General features: G+C 42.0%; 1 protein-coding gene across 1 annotated transcript in view; it reads left to right on the top strand.

The window, feature by feature from the left end:
* LOC137369914 (copine-3-like) overlaps positions 1–24499 on the top strand; it is a 97933-nt gene that overhangs the window by 35254 nt on the left and 38180 nt on the right. Inside the window, exons 3-9 of the mRNA XM_068031641.1 lie at positions 3648–3784; positions 6874–7053; positions 7793–7867; positions 8743–8814; positions 8956–9039; positions 11013–11102; positions 17079–17177. Of these exons, the coding sequence (XP_067887742.1) occupies positions 3656–3784; positions 6874–7053; positions 7793–7867; positions 8743–8814; positions 8956–9039; positions 11013–11102; positions 17079–17177 (729 nt within the window). The 5' untranslated portion in view covers positions 3648–3655. The remainder of the gene's footprint in view (positions 1–3647; positions 3785–6873; positions 7054–7792; positions 7868–8742; positions 8815–8955; positions 9040–11012; positions 11103–17078; positions 17178–24499) is intronic.

Below are 24499 nucleotides of genomic sequence, written 5' to 3'. Positions count from 1 at the left end.
CCTCATCTATATCATTATATATTGTGAATAGCTGGGGTCCTAGCAGTGATCCCTGCGGTACCCCACTAGTCACTGCCTGCCACTCGGAAAAAGACCCGTTTATTCCTACTCTTTGTTTCCTGTCTGCCAACCAGTTCTCTATCCATGTCAGTACCTTACCCCCAATCCCATGTGCTTTAACTTTGCGCGCTAATCTCTTATGTGGGACCTTATCGAAAGCCTTCTGAAAGTCCAAATACATCACATCCACTGTTTCTCCCTTACCTATTATACTGTTTACATCCTCTAAAATTCCAGTAGATTTGTCAAGCATGATTTCCCTTTTATAAATCCATGTTGACTTTGTCCAATCATGTCATTGTTTTTATTTCAGATTTCCAGCATCTGTAGTATTTTGCTTTTGTATTAAAATTATGTGATTGCAGAAGAAAGGCCTTACAACACCAAGGACATGGTGCATAAATGTATTATAAAAAGAGCAAAAATATATAGGCAGTAACCAGTGAAACCAAATAAAAACTCAAAAATCTAACTCCTCTAAGTATTTCACTTATAATAGAAGGGTCACAGACCTGAAACGTTAACTCTGTTGCTCTCTCCACAGATGCTGCCAGACCTGCTGAGATTTTCCAGCACTTTCTATTTTTGTTTCAGATTTCCAGCATCCGCAGTATTTTGCTTTTATTTAAGTATTTCACTTGCCTGTTGTGAAGTAAATTTATACTGCATGTGGATTAAATACAAAACATTTACATAACTTGTATTTGCATTTTCTTACAAACTTTTATAATGTTCCTCTCTAATGTTTCTGTAAATGTGTATAATTGATCTCAAATTGGACTGAGCTTATAGCTTGGGAGTGACGTATTGGTGTGGGGAAATAAAATTTTAGTTTCGATCTATCTTTGGACAACTCATTTGAAAATTATCTGCTTTTATGTAGTTTAAATTTCCTTCTGAATTTTTTGTCACCATTTGCTTGTAGTTGCTATTTCTTTTGTTAATTTTATTGGGGCAATATCACAGATTATCTTTTTATCAAGTATTCACTCAGTCATAAGGTCTGGAGTTGGGCTGTTAACTGATTCTACAGTGTTCTTTGCTACTTATAATTCGGAGCAGTCCTTGTTAGCTCACAATAGGTTTGGATAGCATTCAGGCACAGCTGATAAGTGGCAGATAATATGCCTGGCATTTGTGTGGAGGGCAATTACCATCTGGAAGAACACAAAGTCTATCCAACCCACTGGACCTTCAATTGCACTACAATTCCTGAGTACCCACCATCAACATCTTGGGTGTTACCATTGACTAAAGTCTGAACTGGAGTTAACTATATTGACAACTTGCCTTTAAGAGCAAGAAGGGGCCTGTGTGCTCTAACCAGTGGCTCACCTCTGATAGTTCAAAGCCTCTCTAACTTTTACAAGACATAGGTCAGGAGTGTGATGGAATGCTTACCTCTTGCCTGGATGGGTTCAGCAATAACAATACTCCAGAAGTTCAACACCATTGAAGACATAGTAATTTGCTTGATTAGTATGCGTACCTTTGGATTTATTGTCTCCCAGATCATTGTGGCTGCAGTATGAGTGATCAATAGGATGTACTGCAGCAACTCATCAAGATTACTTTGACAGCATTTCTCTCTTTTGCAACCTCCTTTCACCCAAGAAAAACAACAGCAGAAATGGCGTGGAAACACCGTCACCTGCAACTTCCTCGCTAAGTCGCACAATATTCTGACTCTGACATACATCATTGTTACTATTCACTATTACTGATGTTACAACCAGGTGAAAAAGGTGTCTAGGGGTCTCTCTCAGCCTTCACCTGGTCTTACTGTAACAGGGTTCGATCTTAAACACATCGTGTTTTGAGCTCCCCCTTGGTGAATTCTTGTTCACCGCTTTCCAATTATAAGGCAAGGAAATGAGCACAAACAGGCTTTCGTAGGTTTAAAGAAGAAAGGTGAAATTTTATTAAAATTTAAACTTAAACTCGAATTTGGTTGACGCCTGCAAATACACGACACACCCACACTAGGATGCACACGTGATGCACATGCAAATAGGGACAGAAAAGAACAGAAGAAAAATAGTGAAAAGGTGTGAGGCAATCTCTGAAGGGGGTTTGTTACTGTGCTTTGAGCTTGCTGTAGAGTCCTTGATTGTAGGTAGTCTTGCTTTTTGTTAAGGCCCAGTATTCTTCTTAAACCCTGTTCAATGTAGGAGACTTTTCTCTCTTGGGGTTCATGTGTCTTCAGTGGGTTTTGGAATTCCTTGAGAACGAGATTGAAGCAGACATGAGTGGAGGAGGTTTTTTCAATCCAGGAGCACAGAGCTTTCTGCCTTCCAACACTGTTTCTCCAATTTAGAACTCTCAGTTCAAACTCTGCAACAGCCAGTTAGTCATATGACTAAACTGGTCTGACCGCGTCTGTTCTGTGTGTTGGGGACAGAGGAATGGTCCTTTGTCTACAAATAATGTCTGTTAATATACAAAAATGTCTTTCCAGCCAGGGGGCTTGGCAATCCATTATATCAGGCCTTCTCTTCTTCCCAGCAACAATTTGAAATTTAATGTCCATATGGCGAAATTAATGTGCCTCATTCTTGGAAGTTGGGGACCTGCATGACACTGGGTAAGACTCCAGGCATTGCATATGTAATACCATTGTGGGAGCACCATCATCACAGGACTGCAAGGATTCAGCAGAAGCCTACCAGCAACTTTACAGGGAAGCGAGAATGGGTAATAAATGTGGACCTACCTGCATTACCCCATCCAAGGACAGATTAAAAAAAAAATTGAAGTACAGCAAGAATTGTGGAGAATTTATAGATAAAGAACTTGCAATGACCTGAAAAGGGGATTTTATTCTACAAATTCATGGGCTTGTTTGTTGATGACCTGCATCTGCTGACAGAAATTTCACTCTTGCTGTTTGATCTACAAATTACTGAAAACAAACAGTGCTGTAATAGTCTTTTTCTCCCCCAAAAACATGATTGTACAGCAAACAGACTATATGCAGTCATAATATCATTGTTGGTTATTGGCCAGAATTTGCTGACAGAGGAAAAGCAAGGTGGAGGTGAAGAGAAGTTTTGGCTTTTAAAATCCTGCCAGTTTTTAGATTCACAAGACACGATTTTTTTATTGCACTTGCGTTGCCAAATTTTCCTATCACTTTTTCTCCTCACTTGAAGACATTTATATCACTGCTCAATGCAGGCCCAAGTGCAGTCCTTTCCTCAATTGACATTCAAAACCATGAATGGTTAATTCTGACTAATTTTCCTGTCTAAACCCAGGGATTGTGAAGACCGTTGTAGTACCTCTACTGCCACTTGGGTAAGAGCAACAAACCCAACACAGACCAGAAATTGAACATGTGATCAGCTTGATCATTTCCAGCAGAATTTTATATTATCTGTTACAAAATGTGTTCCATCTTTTAATCTTGTGACTAATAAAAACAGGGAAGTACAGTAAGTTTTGTTAATGGCAAGCTGAGTTCTAGTTAGGTTTAAAAGGCATTACCACGTTCTATATTCAGCTTATTTTTTTATTTTTTTTAATATAAATGTAAAAGCTTAAACATTGATTTTATAGTATTGTATGTATTTCAATGTGCTTTTCAGGTTAGCAGATGGCAGATTGTGTGAGTAAGGTGGAACTAAGTATTTCCTGTGAAAATCTACTGGATAAAGATGTTTTCTCTAAATCTGATCCACTCTGTGCACTCCTTCTAAATACTGGTGGAAATCAGTGGGTTGAGGTAAGGAATACCTTTAAACATCTTACGCAGGCAGCAAATGTACAAGTGAAAAGCATTAGTATTTGTCATGGTACCAGTTTCTTGACATGGAGGTGGACTGCTAACTGGACAGAAGTGATACTTCTCTTGCTTTTAAGCTGTAGTCAATTCAGCAACCAATACTATGCAACATGTTGAAAGATATCATGATTATGTGCTTGTATCTACATGTTCAGATTGATTTTTAAAAATTTCTTTTTCATACATAATCATTTTTCCATCATTCAACCGAAAAAAAAACTGACACAACTTAAGCTTTAGAAGAGTGACTTCCTACTTGTACCAATATGCATTAATACTTTTTACAGTAGCCATACTCTTGGGCTTTGACTGACAGTGCCAAATGATGGGTAGTTAATGCTGTGTACTGACACCTGCTAAGAACTAGTCTGTGATTGGCTAAACTTAGCGACTGCTACTTTGCTAAATATTTTGTTACAGATGAAAGAAACATGATTGACAAATTACAGACAGCTTAGAATGTCTTTATCATTACATTGTATTATCTCCATCTATTATATTTTGGTTCCTTTGTGCTTGGGCCAGTGGTGCAATGGATTACCTGTTTAGTCCAACAAGAATGGAGGCACTGCTAGACCTGATTCTTGGGAATGAGGTGGGCCAAGTGGATCAAGTATCAGTAGGAGAGCATTTAGGGGATAGTGATCATTGTATCATAAGGTTTAGGCTGACTATGGAAAAGGACAAAGAGCAATCCAGGGTAAGAATAATTAACTGGGGGAAGGCTAACTTCAACTGGGTAAGAATGGAGCTGGGCCGAATAAATTGGAGTCAAAAGCTGGCAGGAAAACTCGTAGATGAACAATGGGCTACCTTCAAAGAAGAGATAGTTCAGGCACAGTCAAGGTATGTTCCCTCAAAGGGGAAAAGTAAGGCAAACAAATCCAGAGCTCCCTGGATGACAAAAGAGGTAGCGATTAAGATAAAGAAGAAAAAGTGTGCTTACGACAGATGGCAGATAGAAAATACTATTGAGAACCAGACTGAATATAGAAGGTCCAGAGGGGAAGTGAAAAAGCAAATAAGAGAACCAAAGAGACTGTCAGCTGGCATTGAAGGAAATCCCAAAGTTTTCTATAGGCATATAAATAGTAAAAGGTTGGTAAAAGGAGGAGTGGGGCTGATTAGAGACCAGAAAGGGGATTTAGACATGGAAGCAGAGGGCGTAGCTGAGGTATTAAATGAATACTTTGAATCTGTCTTTGCCTGGGTTGCATCCTCTTTGGTAATGTTGAAAGAGGAGGTAAGTCAGACACTAGAGGGGTTTAAAATTGATGTGGAGGATGTATGAGATAGGCTGTCTGAGCTCAAAGTGGATAAGGCACCAGAGCTGGATGGGATGCATCCAAGGATACTGAGGGAAGCGAGGGTGGAAACCGCAGAGGCACTGGCCATAATTTTTCAGTCTTCCTTAGACTCTGGGGTGGTGCCAGAGGACTGGAGAATTGCAAATGTTACACCCTTGTTCAAAAAAGGCTGTAAAGATAAGCCCAGCAACTACAGGCCAGTCAGTTTAACTTCGGTGGTGGGAAAACTTCTAGAAAAAATAATTCGGGATGAAATCAATAGTCACATTGATAAATGTGAGTTAATTAAGGAAAGCTAGCATGAATTTCTTAAGGGAAAATCATGTTTGCCTAACTTGCTGGAGTTTTTTGAGGAGGTAAGGGAGGGTTGATGAGGGTAATGCAGTTGATGTGGTGTACATGGACTTGCAAAAGGCGTTTGATACAGTGTCACACAACAGACTTGTAAGCAAACTTGTAGCTCATGAAATAAAAGGGACAGTAGCAAGATGGATACAAAATTGGCTGAGTGACAGGAAGCAAAGAGTAGTGGTTAATGGATGTTTTTCGGGCTGGAGGAAGGTTTGTAGTGGAGTTCCCCAGGAATTAATGTTGGGACCCTTGCTTTTCCTGATATAAATTAATGACCTAGACCTTGGGTTACAGGGCAGAATTTCGAAGTTTGCAGATGATACGAAACTTGGAAGCATTGTGAACTGTGTGGAGGATAGTGTAGAACTTCACAAGGACATAGCCAAATTGGTGGAATGGGCAGTCCGGTGGCAGATGAAGTTCAATGAAGAGAAATGTGAAGTGATTCATTTTGGTAGGAAGAACATGGAGAGACAATATAGAATAAAGGGTACAATTCTAAAGGGGGTGCAGGAGCAGAGGGGCCTAGGTGTATATGTGCATAAGTCATTGAAGGTGGCAGAACAGGTTGAGAGAGTGGTTAATAAATCATACAGTATCCTGGGCTTTATTAAAAGGGGCATAGAGTACAACAGCAAGGAAGTTATATTGATTTTGTATAAGACACTAGTTCAGCCTCAGCTAGAGTATTGCGTCCAATTCTGGGCGCTGCACTTGAGGAAAGACGTGAGGGAATTGGAGAGAGTATGGAAAAGATTCACGAGAATGGTTCCATGGATGAGGAATTTCAGTTATGAAGATAGATTAGAGAAGACTGAGAGGTGATTTGATAGAGGTATTCAAAATCATGAGGAGTCTGGACAGAGTGGATAGAGAGAAACTGTTCCCACTCATGAAAGGATCAAAAAAGAGAGGGCACAGATTTAAAGTATTTGGGAAGAGAAGCAAAAGTGACAGGAGGAAAAACTTGTTCACGCAGCGTGGTTAAGGTCTGGAATGCATTGCCTGAGAAAGTGGTGAAGGCAGGTTCAATTGAAGCATTCTAAAGGGAATTAGACAGTTATATGAAAAGGAAGAATGTGCAGGGTTATAGGGAGAAGGCAGAGGAATGGAACTGAGGGAATTGCTCTTTCAGAGAGCCAGTGCAGACACGATGGACCGAATGGCCTCCTGCACTGTAACGATTCTGTGATTCTGACTACAGATCAGAAGATTGTAGGTTCAACTCCTACTTGACTCCAAGACTTTTCCAGCATGGACTCAATGAGCCGAATACCCTTCTTCTGTGCAGTTATGACTCTATTTTGATTTGGTTTAGAATATACAAACTGATGTGATTATTGAAGGTTCATTATCCTTTATCTTTCCTAGATTGGCCGTACAGAAATGGTTAAAAACTGCCTCGACCCAAAATTTTCGAAGAAATTTCTGATAGATTATTACTTTGAGCAAGTGCAGAAACTGAAATTTGGAGTTTACGATATTGATAATGAAACTTTTGACCTTGGTGATGATGATTTCCTGGGAGAATTTGAATGTACTCTGGGGCAGGTAAATATAAGTATTTTATTCTTTTGTTTCTTAAGCCACTGAATACTCCAGGTGATTCTACAAAGCTGTTTAGCTTTTTCTTTATAGTCAGGAAAAAGTCCTTTTTTTTCACTTGTACATTATTATGTACAGCAGTAATGTTCAGGAATAATTCTTTCATGGTGAAAAAGTTTCCAAGATATGATATCAATGTGCTGGATTTCATTGCAGATTCCCTCTCTGCCCACGGAAAGCAATGCATCATTATCATGACATCTTTATCTATGAAGAATTTTGAAAAGTATTAATATTCATCTATCTTTTATACATTGCTGAAGCTGATGAGGCTTTTCTTTGGCTGATATAAAAGCTTGCTAATGCTATCAAATTAGAGGCACTACAAACTGAGGAGATTTGCAAGGGAACATAAGACAGCCTAGTAGGATGGGTAGGCAGGTGCCAGGTTCAGTCTAGTACAGAAAATGGGAGGTTTTGGGAATGAGGCTCTACTATCACCTGTGATAACTATAACCTGTGTCCTCCTGTCCATGCTAATCTGCTATTTTCTAATTCAAGGCAAACATCGGAACTTTTTTGAAGTTCACAATGTATAGTGCCTTTATTTTAAGTTTGCTGTTTTGAGAAAAATTAGATCTTCTTTAACAGTAGCTGATTTGGCACAGACTTGTTCCGAGCTTTTGTTTCTATGCTAATTATTTTTATGATCAACTAATAATCTAAGTTTGAATTGTTTTGGCAGATTGTCTCCAGCAAGAAATTGACCAGACCTCTTGTGCTGCACAATGGGAAAGCAGCAGGAAAAGGAACGATCACGGTACAGACTCAGACATCTCATTTTGATGCTAGAGCTTGATGGTGGTCAAATGAACCCCCAAACTCCTGAGGTCTCTTGCACCAATTGGAAGTTCTGCACACTGACAGGCCCAATGCTGACTACTTGGGAAATATCAGGGTCAAGCTAATTACCAAATTTTGAGAAGGCTCCCATCCTGTTCCAGGGCTGCTGAAGTTGCCCATCCCAGTTGGTGAAGGAGTAGCTTTGTGTGAAATGTGTAACTTGGTTGATTTAAGAGACATTATTTATTTATTGAGCCTTACAGGTGACCCAGGCAAATCACCAAAGTCTTCAAAGGCAACTGAGAAGGACACAGTAGCTTCATACAGTGTTTTGTGGTGACAGTCTTTTAAGGAAACAAGTTAGCAATGATGAAGAAAAATCACAAAGGGAGGTGATCAGTATAATGTTCAGCATCATTGATTATGAAGCTCATCAGAACTAGATATCAGATTGATATATGTTTTAAGTCTACTCTGAGAATTTATTTATGCTTCAGCTACAGACACAAAAATATTGGGTACATAATTTGTGCAACCAGGCCGTATGTTGTTTTTATTTATTGCCAGGAAAGAGCTCTATGAACAAAACTTTACTTCTGACAGATTTTTAGAGATCATGAGAGTTCTGCCAGGAGTACCTACTTCTCCAAGGCATTTACGTCAACCTAAGTCTATTCAGTGAACAGAAGTTTTCAACGACCTTCCTTTAACCAGGTCTGTCACTGCTCTGCAGTTGTACTCCATGCACTGTGAGCCAAAAAGATGATTAATGGAGACGAGAAGTAGGTAGATTGGTAAATAATGTACCTTTTTGGTAAAAAAAAAAATCTGTAATGGTTTTATCTACTCTAGATTTTTGCAGAAGAAGTAAATGATAATAGAGTGGTAAACTTTGAAGTTCAAGCACGCAAGTTAGATAAAAAGGTAAGGCTTTTTAAAAAAAAAAAAGAAATAATTACTGATGTACTAAGTTTGTTTTTTTGCAGTTATTAGGTTACAGTGTTACATTGTTTTATCTCTAGAAATAACCTACAGTGTTTTACTTCTATTACTTATAATAACTAGGATTTTTGGGGGAAATCAGATCCTTATTTGGAATTCTGCAAACAGACGCATGATGGAAAATGGCAAATGGTACATAGGACAGAGGTGAGAGTTGTTTTCTGAAGGACGTAATGATTGTGGAAATTCCATATTAATCTTAATACTCCCTCTGCTTCATACAATGTTCTGATTCTATATTAATAAATAATAGGGTAACAGTCAATTTTTTCCCACAATCATATCTGATCAGTTTATTATAAGGTTGTGAGGCGTTGCAGGCCAAGACTTTTAATCAAAGTACATGTTTATTGTATCAGATGAAAGAAATGAAGTTATTACTATTAAACATTATATTGGAACCTAGGCACAGGATTTTGTGGGTGTCAAAGCTTAATTTTATTTTTGTCAGTTAAAATGTATTACTCGTATTTTCAATTGATTTCAAAAAATTCTGGTCTCTTAATCTGAAAGGGTATGTAGATACGTGATACCCAGTTTCTCATAGAACACTGATATAAGAAGATTTACCTTCCTTATACTTTCCCACCCCATCCCTCCCTTACTAGGACGGAGTACTCTGCCCTACCTGATCCACATATATTTCTGGGTTCAGATTATCTGCACGTACCTGGTTTTCCCCCGGCAAGGGCCTGTGCTCAGAAGCAGGGAAGGAATCAACTGCTGACTCAGAGGTCTACAATAGTGATAATACCTGCTGCCCAAAACAACAGCCAGAATGCGTTCAGCCACAAACGTCCTGAGTCTTGTGCTGCATTTGGGAGAGGAAAAAAACTTTTATTTTAGTCTTCGCTGCTCATTTCTTGGGAGAAAAACATTCTCCAGACATAAAACAAGAGACAATTGGCCTTAAGATTTCTTCTCTTGTATGTGACTGTACTGTTCCTGTGTTGTTCAAACATTTTGTATGGCCTAATTTCCGTGCCTTCTTCCTTTTACCATTTGTGCCTCTCCAGTGAGAGAAAGACCTCAATTAATTACATTACACTGCACATGTTTCCAAGAAAGTAATTTTTTAAAAATTTTGATTCTAAACATCTATAATGTAGCATTCCCTCAGCATAAATGAACTCAAATCCTTCTGCCGTAGTGGAATCCACAATAACAATAATGTGAATTTATATAGCTGCTTTAATGTGGAGACGCATTGCCTGGTGTTTCATAGAAGTATCATCGGATAAAAGGGAATGCCGAGCCAAAGAGAACGGTATTAGGAGGATTGACTAAAAGCTGGTCAGAGATGGATTTTAACAAGGGTCTTGAAGAAGGAGAGGGAGGTGGGGAGACGCAGTGATTTAGAGAGGGATTTCTAGCATGTAGGGCCTAGACGGCTGAAGAGACGGCCGCTAATGATAGCATAAAGGGAGAGGAGGAAGAACAAGGACAGGGCCAGAGGAACTCGGAACTCCCAAAGGGTTGTAAGGCTAAAATTGGTTACATAGAAAGGATGGGGCAAAGTCATGAAGGGGTTTAGAAAGGTGGATGAGAATTTTAAATTTGAGGTAGTGGGGGGACCAGGAAGCAAAGTAGTTCTCTGAACACTAGGGTGATGATTGTAGCAGTGTAGGATAGAAAGTGGGCAGCAGAATTTCAGATGAGCTGTAGTTTATGGAGTATGGATGTTGGGAGGTTGGTCGGGAGAATGCAATGGCACTCTCTTGCCTATGCAGAAAGTATTCAGCTTGACAGCTGCAACATTAGACTTAGGAACTGGAAAATTGTGTACCTGAACTAGCCATGAGCAAATTACTGTCTACTGAGTGTCCTTAAGCCCAATAATGGAATTAAGTAGTTCCAGGGCATTGATTCCATAAGTCCAATGTAATAGGAATCGTTCCTTCCCCTCCATCCACCAACCAAATGCTGCTATATATGTAAGCTTGAAACACATCCTTAAACAAATGTGTGACATTTCCGGTTCCTATACTACATGTCATGTACCTTCAATTAAGTAACTGAACTAAACTTTAATAGTTATCATGATCACAAAAGATACAAAATACTAAATACTTTTTGTGGTACTTCAGCTATTGCATTGACTTTTCTTTTGTCATTTTCAGGTCATAAAAAGGAATTTAAACCCCACTTGGAAACCATATAAAATTCCTTTGCAGTCCCTGTGCAATAGTGACTTGCAGAAGCCAATCAAGGTAATTTTCATTTTTACCTACCGGAGAAAATATGCTTTTTGACCCATTTTTCTGAACTTCCATTCACGTTACTGATTAGGGAAGGAATATTTGCTTAAGCAGCTTACTTACTGAAAAGATTATTAAATAATGCCACGTACTGAAAACTTGCAAACTGAAAGCACTAGGAACGAAATTAAGGAACAGGTCCTCGAGGGTCATAATCTCCGGATTACTGCCCGAGCCACGTGCAAATTGGCTTAGGGATAAGAAAATTAGGGAAATAAACACGTGGCGAAGGGAGTGGTGTGGGAAAGAGGGGTTCCATTTCATGGGGCGTTGGCATCAGTTTTGGAACCGGGGGCATCTGTACCGATGGGACAGTCTCCACCTGAACCGATCTGGAACCAGTGTTCTAGCGAAAAGGATAAATAGGGGTGGTCTCTAGGACTTTAAACTAGTGAGTCGGGGGGAAGGGAAAGGGAAAACGACAGGGAGTATGATAAATAAAAAGGTAAGCAGCAGGTTAACATGTGTGCAGGAGGGTTTAAGTTCAAGGCAGACTATGAAAGAAGCAGAAAGGAAGGATAACTCAGGAGTTATTATTAGAGATGTTGGAAATCATGAGGGTAAGAAAGCTAGCATAAAGGCACTTTACCTGAATGCTCGTAGCATTCGTAACAAGGTTGATGAGTTAATGGCACAAATCATTCGGAATGAATATGATTTGGTAGCCATTACGGAGACATGGTTACAGGTTGGTCACGACTGGGAGTTAAATATCCAGGGGTACCAGACTATTCGGAAGGACAGACAGGAAGGTAAGGGAGGTGGTGTAGCTCTGATATTCAAGAACGACATCAGGGCAGTGCTGAGAGATGATATAGGTTCTATGGAGAATGAGGTTGAATCCATTTGGGTGGAAATTAGAAACTCTAAGAAGAAAAAGTCATTGATAGGCGTAATCTATAGGCCACCAAATAATAACATCACATTGGGGCGGGCAATAAACAAATAACTAATGCCTGTAAAAATGGTACGGCAATTATCATGGGGGATTTTAATCTACATGTAGATTGGTCGAACCAGCTCAGTCAGGTAGCCTTGAGGAGGAGTTTGTTGAGTGTATCCGTGATAGTTTTCTTGAACAGTATGTAATGGAACCGACGAGGGAGCAAGCTATCCTAGATCTAGTACTGTGTAATGAGACAGGAATAATTAATGACCTCATAGTTAGGGATCCTCTTGGAAGGAGTGATCACAGTATGGTTGAATTTAGAATACAGATGGAGAGTGTGAAGATAAAATCCAATAAAAGGGTCCTGTGCTTGAACAAGGGGAACTACAATAGAATGAGGGAGGACTTGGTTAAAGTAGACTGGAAACAAAGATTTTATGGTGGGACAGTTGACGAGCAATGGAGGACTTTCAAAGCAATTTTTCAAAGAGCTCAGCAAAAGTATATTCCAGTGAAAAGGAAGGACTGGAAGAAAAGGGGTAATCTGCCATGGGTGTCTAAGGAAATAAGGGAGGCTATCAAATTGAAAGTGAAGGCATACAAAGTGGCCAAAAACAGCATGAAACTAGAAGATTGGGAAAACTTTAAAGGTCAACAGCCACAAAAAGAGCTATAAAGAAAAGTAAGATAGAACATGAGAAAAAACTAGCGCAGAATATAAAGACAGATAGCAAAAGTTTCTATAAATATATAAAACGAAAAAGAGTGGCTAAAGTAAACGTTGGTCCTTTAGAGGATGAGAAGGGGAATTTAGTTATGGGATATGATGAAATGGCCGAGGCATTGAACAGGTATTTTGTATCTGTCTTCTCAGTGGAGGACATTAATAACATGCCAGTAATTGACAAAGAGACGAACGTAGGTGAGGACCTGGAAACAATCATTATTACGGAAGAGGTAGTGTTGGGCAAGCTAATGGAGCTAAGGATTGATAAGTCTCCTGGCCCTGATAGAATGCATCCCAGGGTACTAAAAGAGATGGCGGGAGAAATAGCAGGTGCACTGGCGGAAATTTCCCAAAATTCGCTGGACTCTGGGATAGTCCCAGCAGATTGGAAAACAGCAGATGTGACGCCACTGTTTAAAAAGGGAGGTAGACAAAAGATGGGGAATTATAGACCGGTAGTGGGGAAGATGCTTGAGTCTATTATCAAGGAAGAAATAACTGGGCATCTTGATAGAAATTGTCCCGTTGGGCAGACGCAGCATGGGTTCATGAAGGGCAGGTCATGCTTGACAAATCTTTTGGAATTCTATGATGACATTACGAGCAAGGTGGACAATGGGGACCCAGTGGATGTGGTGTACCTAGATTTCCAAAAGGCCTTCGACAAGGTGCCGCACAAGAGGCTGCTGCATAAGACAAGGATGCATGGCGTTAGGGGTAAAGTATTAGCATGGATAGAGGATTGGTTGACTAACAGGAAGCAGAAAGTGGGGATAAATGAGTGCTATTCTGGCTGGCAATCAGTCACTAATGGTGTGCCTCAGGGATCGGTGTTGGGACCGCAATTATTTACAATTTATATAGATGATTTGGAGTTGGGGACCACGTGTAGGGTGTCAAAGTTTGCAGATGACACTAAGATGAGTGGCAGAGCAAAGTGTGCAGATGACTGTGAAACTTTGCAGAGGAACATAGATACATTGAGTGAGTGGGCAAAGGTCTGGCAGATGGTATACAATGTTAATAAATGTGAAGTCATTCATTTCGGTAGGAGTAACGGTAAAAAGGATTATTACTTGAATGGTAAAAAGTTGCAGCATGCTGCTATGCAGAGGGACCTGGGTGTCCTTGTGCATGAATCGCAGAAGGTTGGTCTGCAGGTACAGCAAGTAATTAGGAAGGCAAATGGAATTTTGTCCTTCATTGCTAAAGGGATTGAGTTTAAAAGCAGAGAGGTTATGTTGCAGCTGTATAAGGTACTGGTGAGGCCGCACCTGGAGTACTGTATGCAGTTTTGGTCTCTTTACTTGAGAATGGATATACTGGCACTGGAGAGGGTGCAGAGGAGATTCACTAGGTTGATTTCGGAGTTGAGGGGGTTGGCTTATGAGGAGAGACTGAGTAGATTGGGATTATATTCATTGGAATTCAGAAGAATGAGGGGGAATCTTATAGAAACATATAAAATTATGAAGGGAATAGATAAGATACAAGTAGAGAAGATGTTTCCACTGGCAGGTGAAACTAGGACAAGAGGGCATAGCCTCAAGATTAGAGGGAGCAGATTTAGGACTGAATTGAGAAGGAACTTCTTCACCCAGAGGGTTGTAAATCTATGGAATTCCTTGCCCAGTGAAGTAGTTGACGCTACTTCAGTAAACGTTTTTAAAGCTGAGGTAGATATCTTTTTGAACAATAAAGGAATTAAGGGATACGGTGAGAGCGCGGGTAAGTGGATCTGAGTCCACGAAAAGATCAGCAATGATCTTATTGAATGGCGGAGCAGGCTCGAGGGGCTGGACGGCCTACTCCTGCTCCTAGTTCTTACGTTCTTATGTTCTATGTGATCAAGGATTGACTAGACTGAACAAGTTTCTACAATCTAGGGCCGGGATTTTACAGAGGTCCTTTATGTCGGGTTCCGTTGTTGGGAAGGGCGGGGGGCTGGAAGATTGTCCTGCCAGCAGCCCGCAACGGAACCCGACATCGGGGGGCTGTACGCAGCCTTCCTGGTGGCAGTGAGGCTCCATGGTGGCCCCCCCCCCTCCGCTGCTGGGCGACGGGACCTGGATTAAAATATTCAAATTATTAGAAAGCATACATTTAAATAAAATTGACTCCAATCTTACCGTCAGGCCGTGATCTTCTGAGTGGCGGCTGGCACTCGTGCCTTCACTTTCCCACCTGGGGAAAGCAGGTGCCGCAGTGTTGGGGAAGTGGGGAACAGGACTTTTAATATTTGGGGGGAGTGAAAGGGGGCCAAAGTTACATCATTAGTGTAGGGGATCGTGGGAAGCGGTGACCTGTGCATTTTGTTCAGTTTTGGGGCAGGGGGGGTGATGGAGAAAGTCCAGTGTGGAAGGTAAGTGTTTTGGTGGAGGAGAGGCCAAATAATTAATTTTATTGTTATTGGGGGGGGGGTGGGAAAGGGGCAACAGATTTTTAATCAGTACAGTTGGGGACTATAACTTTGCAAATTTAAATTAACTGGCAAGACTTTAAAAATGGCGCCAATGCCAGCGTTGGAGAGCCTGCGCCCTCGACGTGATTTGGGGGGGGGGGCGAGGTTGGGTGGTCCGATTGGGTCATTAGCATGTGCAAGTTGCAATTTTTTTCATCCGCCACCATTCCTGGCGATGAATGGTGATGGTGCTGCCTTTACTTCCCAAAGAAAGATTGACTGAAAAAGCCCAAAAATTGTGTTTAAATGACCGACTTGTTTAAGCACCAAGAGTGTGTGAAAAAAGATGTTTGACAAAAGAACATAAGAAATAGGAGCAAGAGTAGACCATACGGCCTCTCAAGCTAGCTGTGCCATTCACTGTGATCATGGCTGATCTTCTACCACAACTCCACTTTTCTGCCCGCTCCCCATAATCCCTTGATTGCCAGAGAGATTAAAAATCTGTTTATCTCAGCCGTCAATACACTCAACAATGGAGCATCCACAACCCTCTGGGATAGAGAATTCCAAAGATTCACAGCCCTCTGAGTTTTCCTCATCTCAGTCCTAAATGGTCAACCCTATATCCTGGGGCTGTGCCTCATGTTCTAGATTCCCCAGCTAAGGGAAACAACCTCTGTGTCTACCCTGTCAAGCCCCTTCAGAATCTTGTATGTTTCAATGAGATCATTCCTCATTCTTCTAAACTTCAGAGAGTATGGGCCCAATTTACTCAGCCTGTCATCATAAGATAAGCCTGTCATCCCAGGAACAAATCTAGTGAATGTTCGCTGCAGCGCCTCGAATACAGGTATAACCTTGCTTAAATATGAAGACGAAAACTGTGCGCAATACTCCATGTGTTGTCTCACCAAAACCCTGTACAATCGTAGCAAAACTTCCTTATTCTTGTTCTCCAATCCCCCTTGCAATAAAGGCCAACATGCCTTCTGCCTTCCTTATCGCTTGCATGCTAACTTTGTGTTCCTTGCACGAGTACAAATTTAAAAGTTTCACACGTATTAAAAAAATTTTTGCTTTTCTGTTCTTCCTCCCAAAGTGAATAACCCCACATTATACTCCATCTGCCAGCTTGTTGCCCACTCACTTAACCTGTCTATATCTCTTTGCAGCCTCTTTGTGTCCTCCTCACACCCTCCATTCCCACCTAGCTTTGTATCGTTAACAAACTTAACTACATTACTTTAGGTCTCTTCATCTATGTCATTAATATAGACTGTCTGTAGCTGAGGCTCCGCACTGATCCATGCGGCACTCCACTAGTTACAGTCTGCCAACTTAAAAATGCCCTGTTTATCCCTACTCCCTGCTTCCTGTCCATTAACCAATCTTCTGTCCCTGCTAAGATATTGCCCCAACCTCATCTACCCTTATCTTGTGTATTAGCCTTTTGTGTGGCACCTTATTGAATGCCTTTTGGAAATCCAAGCATATTACAGCTACTGGTTCCTCCTTATCTACCCTATTAGATATATCCTCAAAAAACTCTAATAAATTTGTCAAATATGATTTCCTTTTCATAAGACGCTGTTGGCATTGTCCGATCAAATTGATGTTCCAAGTAATTTTATAAGTAATTTCTTGGTAATTGGTTTTTGATAACTTTCTGTTTCTGACGTATTTTAGTTTGCCTCTGTAGGATATGCATTGGTTGAGTCCAAATAAGCCTTTTGGATACATTTTAGATTTTTAATAGAAAATTTGCCTGTATAACATTTGCTGCGCTTCAAAAGTATTTTAGCAGTTATGAAGTGCTTTGGGAAGTAGCAAGGTACAATGCAGATGCAAATTCGTTAATAAAGTGGTTTCTCTGCACTTCAGCCTACTCAATAAAAGTTTTTTTTTCAGGTAACCTGCTATGATTATGACAACGATGGATCTCATGATTTAATAGGCACATTTGAAACTAATATGGAGGTACTGCAAATGGCATCGCAGAGTTCACCAGTAAGTCATGTTGTCTTTTACAATACTCCTGTTTATTGCTACAGAAGCATTCAGATACTTTGTTCTGTTTCATGTAAAAGATCACAAAATACAATTATAGTAAGTTGTCTTTAGATTGGAGCACAATTTTTCTCATTGTTTCTCCTATTTAGTCCCCACTGTGCACCAACTGACAGGATGGTGAGGTGCTTTATATCTAGGCCTCAGCTAATGCCATCCTTCAGCTAGCTGTGAGAGGGTGGGAAAGAGTAATCCAGGATGACTTGCCATTTGTATTTGCATTTATTTCACGTTTCACTTCATTGCCTCCTTTCTATAAGGAATATTCTGGTTGGTATTTTGCATCTTGTTACATAATGAATTAGAAAAACAGTAGTGCCAGGAGAGTGGAAGTAAGGCCAAGAGCTTTTGGAAAAGAATTCCAGAGGGTGGAGCATATTTGCTTAGTAACAGATGATGTGGGGAATAATTAGCAAGCTAAAGTCCGAGAATGCAGGATGGGACATCTGGTTGAATGAAGATCATGAAATTTCCTAAGGGCACCTTTGCAGTGCATCGTGGAACTCTCCCTCTGTATGCTAATAAAATGCCATTACAAGGTTGGTTTGAATTGAATGATATGAGGCAGTTTCTCAAGCAGTTTTTAAAAATTCTTTTATGGGATGTGGGAATCACCAGCAAGGCCAGCATTTATTACCCATCCGTAATCGCCCTTGACTGAATGGCTTCCTAGGCCATTTCAGAGGGCAGTTAAGAGTCAACCACATTGCTGTGGGTCTGGAGTCACATGTAGCCCAGACCAGATTTGGACGTCAAATTTCCATTAGTGAACCAGATGGGTTTTTACGACAATCCATGATAATTTCATGGCACCATTACTGAGACTAGCTTTCAATTCCAGATTTCTTTTAAGAAATTGAATTCTGTTAATTAATTACATTTCAATTCCAACAACTGTCATGGTGGAATTTGAACCCATGTCTGTAGGACATTAGCCTGGGCCTCTGGATTACTAGTCTGGTGACATTACCACTACGCCACTGTCCCGCCACCCCCCCCTCAATTGTGCACCTACGTGGCTCACATACTAGGTTAGTGATCAGTTTTAGAGTTTGGTGGGGAGGAAGTGGTAGGAAGCCATTTCTCAAGAAATTGTATTGGAGTGGCAAGGTAAGAAGATATGAACACTATGGGGAGGTAGGAGCAGGTAGGTGTGAGTGGGAATGGGAAGAAAGCACAGGTCCTTGGAGCAGGTGTAGGTATAAGGACAGTGATGACTTTTAAGCCTTCAATTCCCCTTCCTTCCTCTGAAGGCTTAAAAAAGGAAAGGGCTTCTTCACAATTTTACTGAGGCAGTCTTTGTTCTTTCAAGCTTAAACAGCATTTATAGTGTTACGACCTGGTCTTACTGTAACAGGGTTTTATTTTTAAATACTGTGTTTTCAGCTTCCCCTTGGTGAATCCTTGTTCACCGCTTTCCAATTATAAGGTAAAGAAATGAGCAGAAACAGGCTTTCATAGGTTTAAGGAAGAAAAGTGAAATTTATTAAAACTTAAACTCTAATTCGGTTAATTCCTATGGATACATGACGAACTCAGGCTAGCATGCATACGTGATACACACATGCAGATAGGGACAGAAAAGAGCAGAAGAAAAATAAAGTGGAGAGGTTTGGGGCAATCTCTGAAGAGGGTTTTTGTTGCTTTTCGTTGGGGCCCAGTATTATTCTTAAACCTTGTTCACTGTAGGAGACTTTTCTCTCTTGGGGTTCCTGTGTCTTCAGTGGATTCCAAAGCTGGGGAGAACGAGATGAGAGCAGATGTTCTTTAATCCAGGAGCCAGGAGCTTTCTGAGTTCAAATTTTCTGTGGCCAATTTAAAACTCAGTTCAAAACTCTGCAACAGCCAGTTAGTCATGTGACTAAACTGGTCTGACCACATCATCTGTGTCTTGGGAGCAGGGACTGGTTCCTTTGTTCCAACACTGTCTGCTAGTATGCAAAAATGTCTTTCCGGCTAGGGGCCTGGCAATTCCTTGTGATAGGCCCTTTTTTCTTCCCAGCAACAATTTGAAGTTTAATGTGCCTGCATCTTGGCAGGTGGGGGCCTGCATGACAATAGTTTTGGGAATCCAAACCCTGCCATGCAAAAGTCAATCACTGGGAACTGGCTTTAAGTTGCTTAGCTGCTCTCCATGCTTTTACTGAAGTATAAGTCAAGGCAACAGTCATGCGCAGGAACACATATTTTGCAGCACAGCAAGAGAAACTGCCATTTATATAGCACCATTAATGCAAAACATCCCAAGTTGCTTCCCAGGAGCATTATCACACAAAATCTGACAGAGTCACATAAGGAGGTATTAGGACAGGTGACTAAAAACTGAGTCAAACTGGAGCATCTTGAAGGAAGAGAAAGGCAGAGAGGTTGTATAAGACTTTGGTTCGGCCACATTTGGAATACTGCGTGCAGTTCTGGTCGTCACATTACCAAAAGGATGTAGATGCTTTGGAGAGGGTGCAGAGGAGGTTCACCAGGATGTTGCCTGGTATGGAGGACGCTAGCTATGAAGAGAGGTTGAGTAGATTAGGATTATTTTCATTAGAAAGACGGAGGTTGAGGGGGGACCTGATTGAGGTGTACAAAATCATGAGAGGTATAGACAGGGTGGATAGCAAGAAGCTTTTTCCCAGATTGGGGGATTCAATTACTAGGAGTCATGAGTTCAAAGTGAGAGGGGAAAAGTTTAGGGGAGATATGCGTGGAAAGTTCTTTACGCAGAGGGTGGTGGGTGCCTGGAACGCGTTGCCAGTGGAGGTGGTAGACGCGGGCACGATAACGTCTTTTAAAATGTATCTAGACAGATACATGAATGGGTAGGAAGCAAAGAGATACAGACCCTTAGAAAATAGGCGACAGGTTTAGATAGAGGATCTGGATCGTGGCAGGCTTGGATGGCCAAAGGGCCTGTTCCTGTGCTGTAATTTTCTTTGTTCTTGTTTAGTGGGAGAAATTCCAGAACCTAAGACCCAAGGCAGCTGAAGGCACGGCTGCCAATGGTGGAGCAATTCTAAAATTAGGGATGCACAAGAGGCCAGAATTGGAGGAACACAGAATTCTCAGAGGGTTGTAGGGCTCGAGGAGGTTGCAGTGATAGGGTGGGACAAGGCCATGGAAGGATTGGAAAACCAGATTGAGTTTTAAAATTGAGGCATTGCTGGAACAGGAGCCAATGTGAGTGTAGGGGTGGTGGATGAACGGGACTTGGTGCAGGTTAGGACCTGCGCAGCAGAATTTTGGATGTGTTCAAGTCTCCGGGGACTGGCCAAGAGAACATTGGAATAGTCCAGTCTGTGGGTAACAAAGGCATGAATGAGGGCTTTCGCAGCAGATGAGCTAAGGCAGGGTGGAGACGGGCAACACAACGGAAGTGGAAGTAAACGATCTTGGTGATGCAGCAGCTATCTAGTCAGAAGCTTATCTTGGAGTCAAATAGGAAATCAAGGTTTTGAATAGTCTGGTTCAGCCTCAAAGAGTGACAAGGCAGAGAGATGGGGCTGGATTTTATAGAGGCCTTGAAAGCAGCCGGAGGGGTGGTGGTGGTGGTGATGAAGATTGCCCCGGATGAGGCCCGCCATGGACCTCGATGCCGGCAGGGCCCGTCGCGATATTGCTGGCGGTGGCGAGACCTTGTGGTGGCACCCCACCCCCCGCCGCTTGGCGACAGGACCGTAATTTAAATATTCAAATTCATTCACTTACCTGAGTTCCCGTTGCCTTCTAAAGATGAAGATCCCGGCGGCCAATACTGCCATGCCTTCGGATCCCCGTCCAGGGAAATGAGGTACAACGCCTGTGGGGAGGGGGAGAGGGGGGAGGAGATAAGTTTCTCAGTGTGGTGGTGGGGCGGAGTGGGGTCAAATTATTCTGATTGGTGGAGGGAATGGCGGGAAAGGGTAAAGTTAAAAGTTTGCGATCTTAGTGAGGGAAGATCTGGTACACAAGCTAAGTATTTTTTTTGGTGGGGGAGAGGGCAAGGAATGAGTGTATTGCTAATGGGGGGTGGGAGAAGGGCTGGAAACATGTATGTAATTTTTTAAAATCAGTTTTATTAAACTTTCCTTTTAAACATTTAAAGTGGGTGGTGCAGTGGTTAGCACCGCAGCCTCACAGCTCCAGCGACCCGGGTTCAGTTCTGGGTACTGCCTGTGCAGAGTTTGCAAGTTCTCCCTGTGACTGCGTGGGTTTCCGCCGGGTGCTCCGGTTTCCTCCCTCAGCCAAAGACTTGCAGGTTGATAGGTAAATTGGCCATTGTAAACTGCCCCTAGTGTCGGTAGGTGGTAGGAGAATGGTGGGGATGTGGTAGGGAATATGGGATTAATGTAGGATTAGTATAAATGGGTGGTTATTGGTTGGCACAGACTCGGTGGGCCGAAGGGCCTGTTTCAGTGCTGTATCTCTAAATAAATAAAATAAATGTAAGGGCTGGAAGCCCTTTAAAAATGGCGCCTGCGCAATGGTGCCGGACACCATTGCCGGGGACGGCTTGCCCACTCCCTCCACGTCATTGGCGGGGTGGTCTGCCCCAGCCATGTAAATGAGCTGCCATGTATAATATTGCGGCGACTCCCGCATGTGCGGGCTGCCATCTTTTACGGCCACTACCATAATCGGCGGCGGCAACGTAAATTTCAGCCCATGGAGTTGGTGAATAGGGAATAGCATTTGTGGTGGTTACCAGAGATAATAGCCTCAGACTTTGCAATATTTAGTTGGTGAAATTTCTACTCATCCAGTGCTGATGTCAGACAAGAAGAGTGACATATCAGAGGGAGTGGTGAGGTCATTAGGAGAGGTGATGAGGTAGAGCTGGTTGTCATCAGCGTACAGGTGGACACTGACATTGTGTTTGCAGATGGTTTTGCCAAGGGGCAGCAAGTAGATGAGAAATAGGAGGGATCAAGGATAGATCTTTGGGGGCTCCAGCGGTCACCGTTTGGGAGTGAGAAGAGAAGCCATTGTAGATGATTCTCTAGCTTTGACTAGATAGAAGAGAAAAAAAAAGGAACCAGACGAGGGCAGGCCCAGTCAACTGGACAATGGAGGAGCAATGTTTGAGGGGAAAGGTGTGGCCGAACATATCGAAGTCTCAGACAGGTCAAGAAGGATGAGCAGGGATAGATACTCATGGTTGCAGTCAAATAGGATGTTAGTTGTGACTTTGATAAATGGCTGTATCAGTGCTTTTTAAAATTCTTCCATGATATGTGAGTGTCGCTGGCAAGGCCAGCATTTGTTGCCCATCCCTAATTGCCCTTGACAACTGAGTGACTTGCTAGGCCATTTCAAATGGCAGTTAAGAGTCAACCACAGTAGATTTCCTTCCCTAAAGGATTTTAGTGAACCAGATGGGTTTTTACATGTAGAAACATAGAAAATAGGAGCAGGAGTAGGCCATTCAGCCCTTCAAGCCTGCTCTGCCATTCATTATGATCAAGGCTTATCATCCAACTCAGTAGCCTGTTCCCGCTTTCGCCCCATACCCTTTGATCCCTTTAGACCCAAGAGCTATATCTAATACCTTCTTGAAAACGTACAATGTTTTGGCCTCAACTGCTTTCTGTGGTAGCGAATTCCACAGGCTCACAATTCTCTGAGTGAAGAAATTTCTCCTCATCTCAGTCCTGAAAGATTTACCCTGTATCCTTAGACTATGACCCCTGGTTCTAACTCCCCCACCTTCGGGAACATCCTTTCTGCATTTACCAATACACCAATCGATAGTTTCATGGCACAATTACTGAGACTAGCTTTCAATTCCACATTTTTATTAATTAATTGAATTTAAATTCCACCAGCTGCCTTGGCAGGATTTGAACCCATGTCCCCAGGGCATTAGCCTGGGCCTCTGGGTTACTATTTCAGTGACGTTACCACTACACTACCATCTCCCTTGTAGGGGTGGAAACTAGGTGGTGATTGGAGGGGCTCAAACATGGTGTTGGTGGAATGATGGGCATGAATTTGGGAAGTGACAACAAGTTCATGGACTTGAGGGAGGAAAGAGAGATTGGAGCTGGAGTGGTTGCTTGCAAGGGGTGTTTTTTTTGAGAAGTGGGGTAATATGGCAGATTTGAAGTGGAGGTGACTGTACCTGAGGAGAGGGAGCCAGTAACAATATCCGCTAATGTGTGGGCCATGACATGAGTTGAGTGATCAACAGTTTGGTGAGAATAGGGTCGAGGGGGCAGGAAGTGATTTTCCTGTTTAAGATGAGCTTGGAGAGGGCATGAGGAAAGAAATTAGAGTAAGATGTGAGTTCAGAGCTAGGGCAGCAAGGAATCTTGGGGCAAGTTTGACTTGATGGGCTGCAGGAAGGGAGCAGGGTGTGAAAAAGCAATAGCTGGCCCAGTGCAATGACAACGGATGTGAAGCAAAGTGGGACATGGGGAGGGGAAGGCCAGCTCTGAGTTTGTCTTGGACAATGGGAGAGGAGTGAAATCAATGTGTGACAAGTTCATATTGGTAGATCTGGCTACACTGTAGAGAACAGGACCCTATCACCACCTGCCTGGGAGGTAGAAATAGGAGGACTCCTTGGCAAATTAAGTATAATGTCATGCAGACCCCCACCTACCAAGAATGAGGCATATTAATATTGTCATATGAATATTGATTTTTAACTTGCTGGGAAGAAGAGAAGGCCTGTTACAAGGGCTGCCAGACACTTAGCTGAAAAAACGTTTGCATACTAACAGTGCTTGTGGAGACAAAAGGACCATTCCCTGACACATTCAACCCACAATGGATTTTGATCACCAGACATTGAAGGTGTAAGGAAGACCATTCCAGAGACTGCTAGGGTGATAAAATCTACAAAAGCCAAGACTGGTTAAACCAGCTGGTCACATGACTAACTGGCTGATCCAGGATTTTTTGAACTAGCCACAGATTTTTTGAAAAAAGACTGTTTGCTCCTGGGGTGAGAAGACCTCTCCTGTCTACTCCCATCTCTTTCTTACATGTCGTCTGGACCCACTGAGGACATAGGAACCGCAAGAGAGAAAAGTCTCCTACATCGACCAAGGTTCAAGAAGCATACTGGGCCCCAATGAAAAGCAAGACCTACCTACAATCAAGGACTCAACAGTGAGCTCGAAGAACAGTAACCAAAACCATCTTCAGATATTGCCTCAAACTTTTCCACTTTATTTCCTTTGCTCTTTTCTGTCTCTATCTGCATGTGTGTATCGTGTGTGCATGCTAGCGTTGCGTATCTGTAGGCATTACCCAAATTAGAATTTAAGTTGAATAAAGTTCAA

The sequence above is a fragment of the Heterodontus francisci genome, chromosome 5, assembly GCF_036365525.1.
Source record: "Heterodontus francisci isolate sHetFra1 chromosome 5, sHetFra1.hap1, whole genome shotgun sequence".
In the NCBI taxonomy this organism is placed as follows: Eukaryota; Metazoa; Chordata; class Chondrichthyes; order Heterodontiformes; family Heterodontidae; genus Heterodontus; species Heterodontus francisci.
Note: the sequence above shows the minus strand (reverse complement) of the source record. Positions and strands in the feature narration are given on the sequence as shown.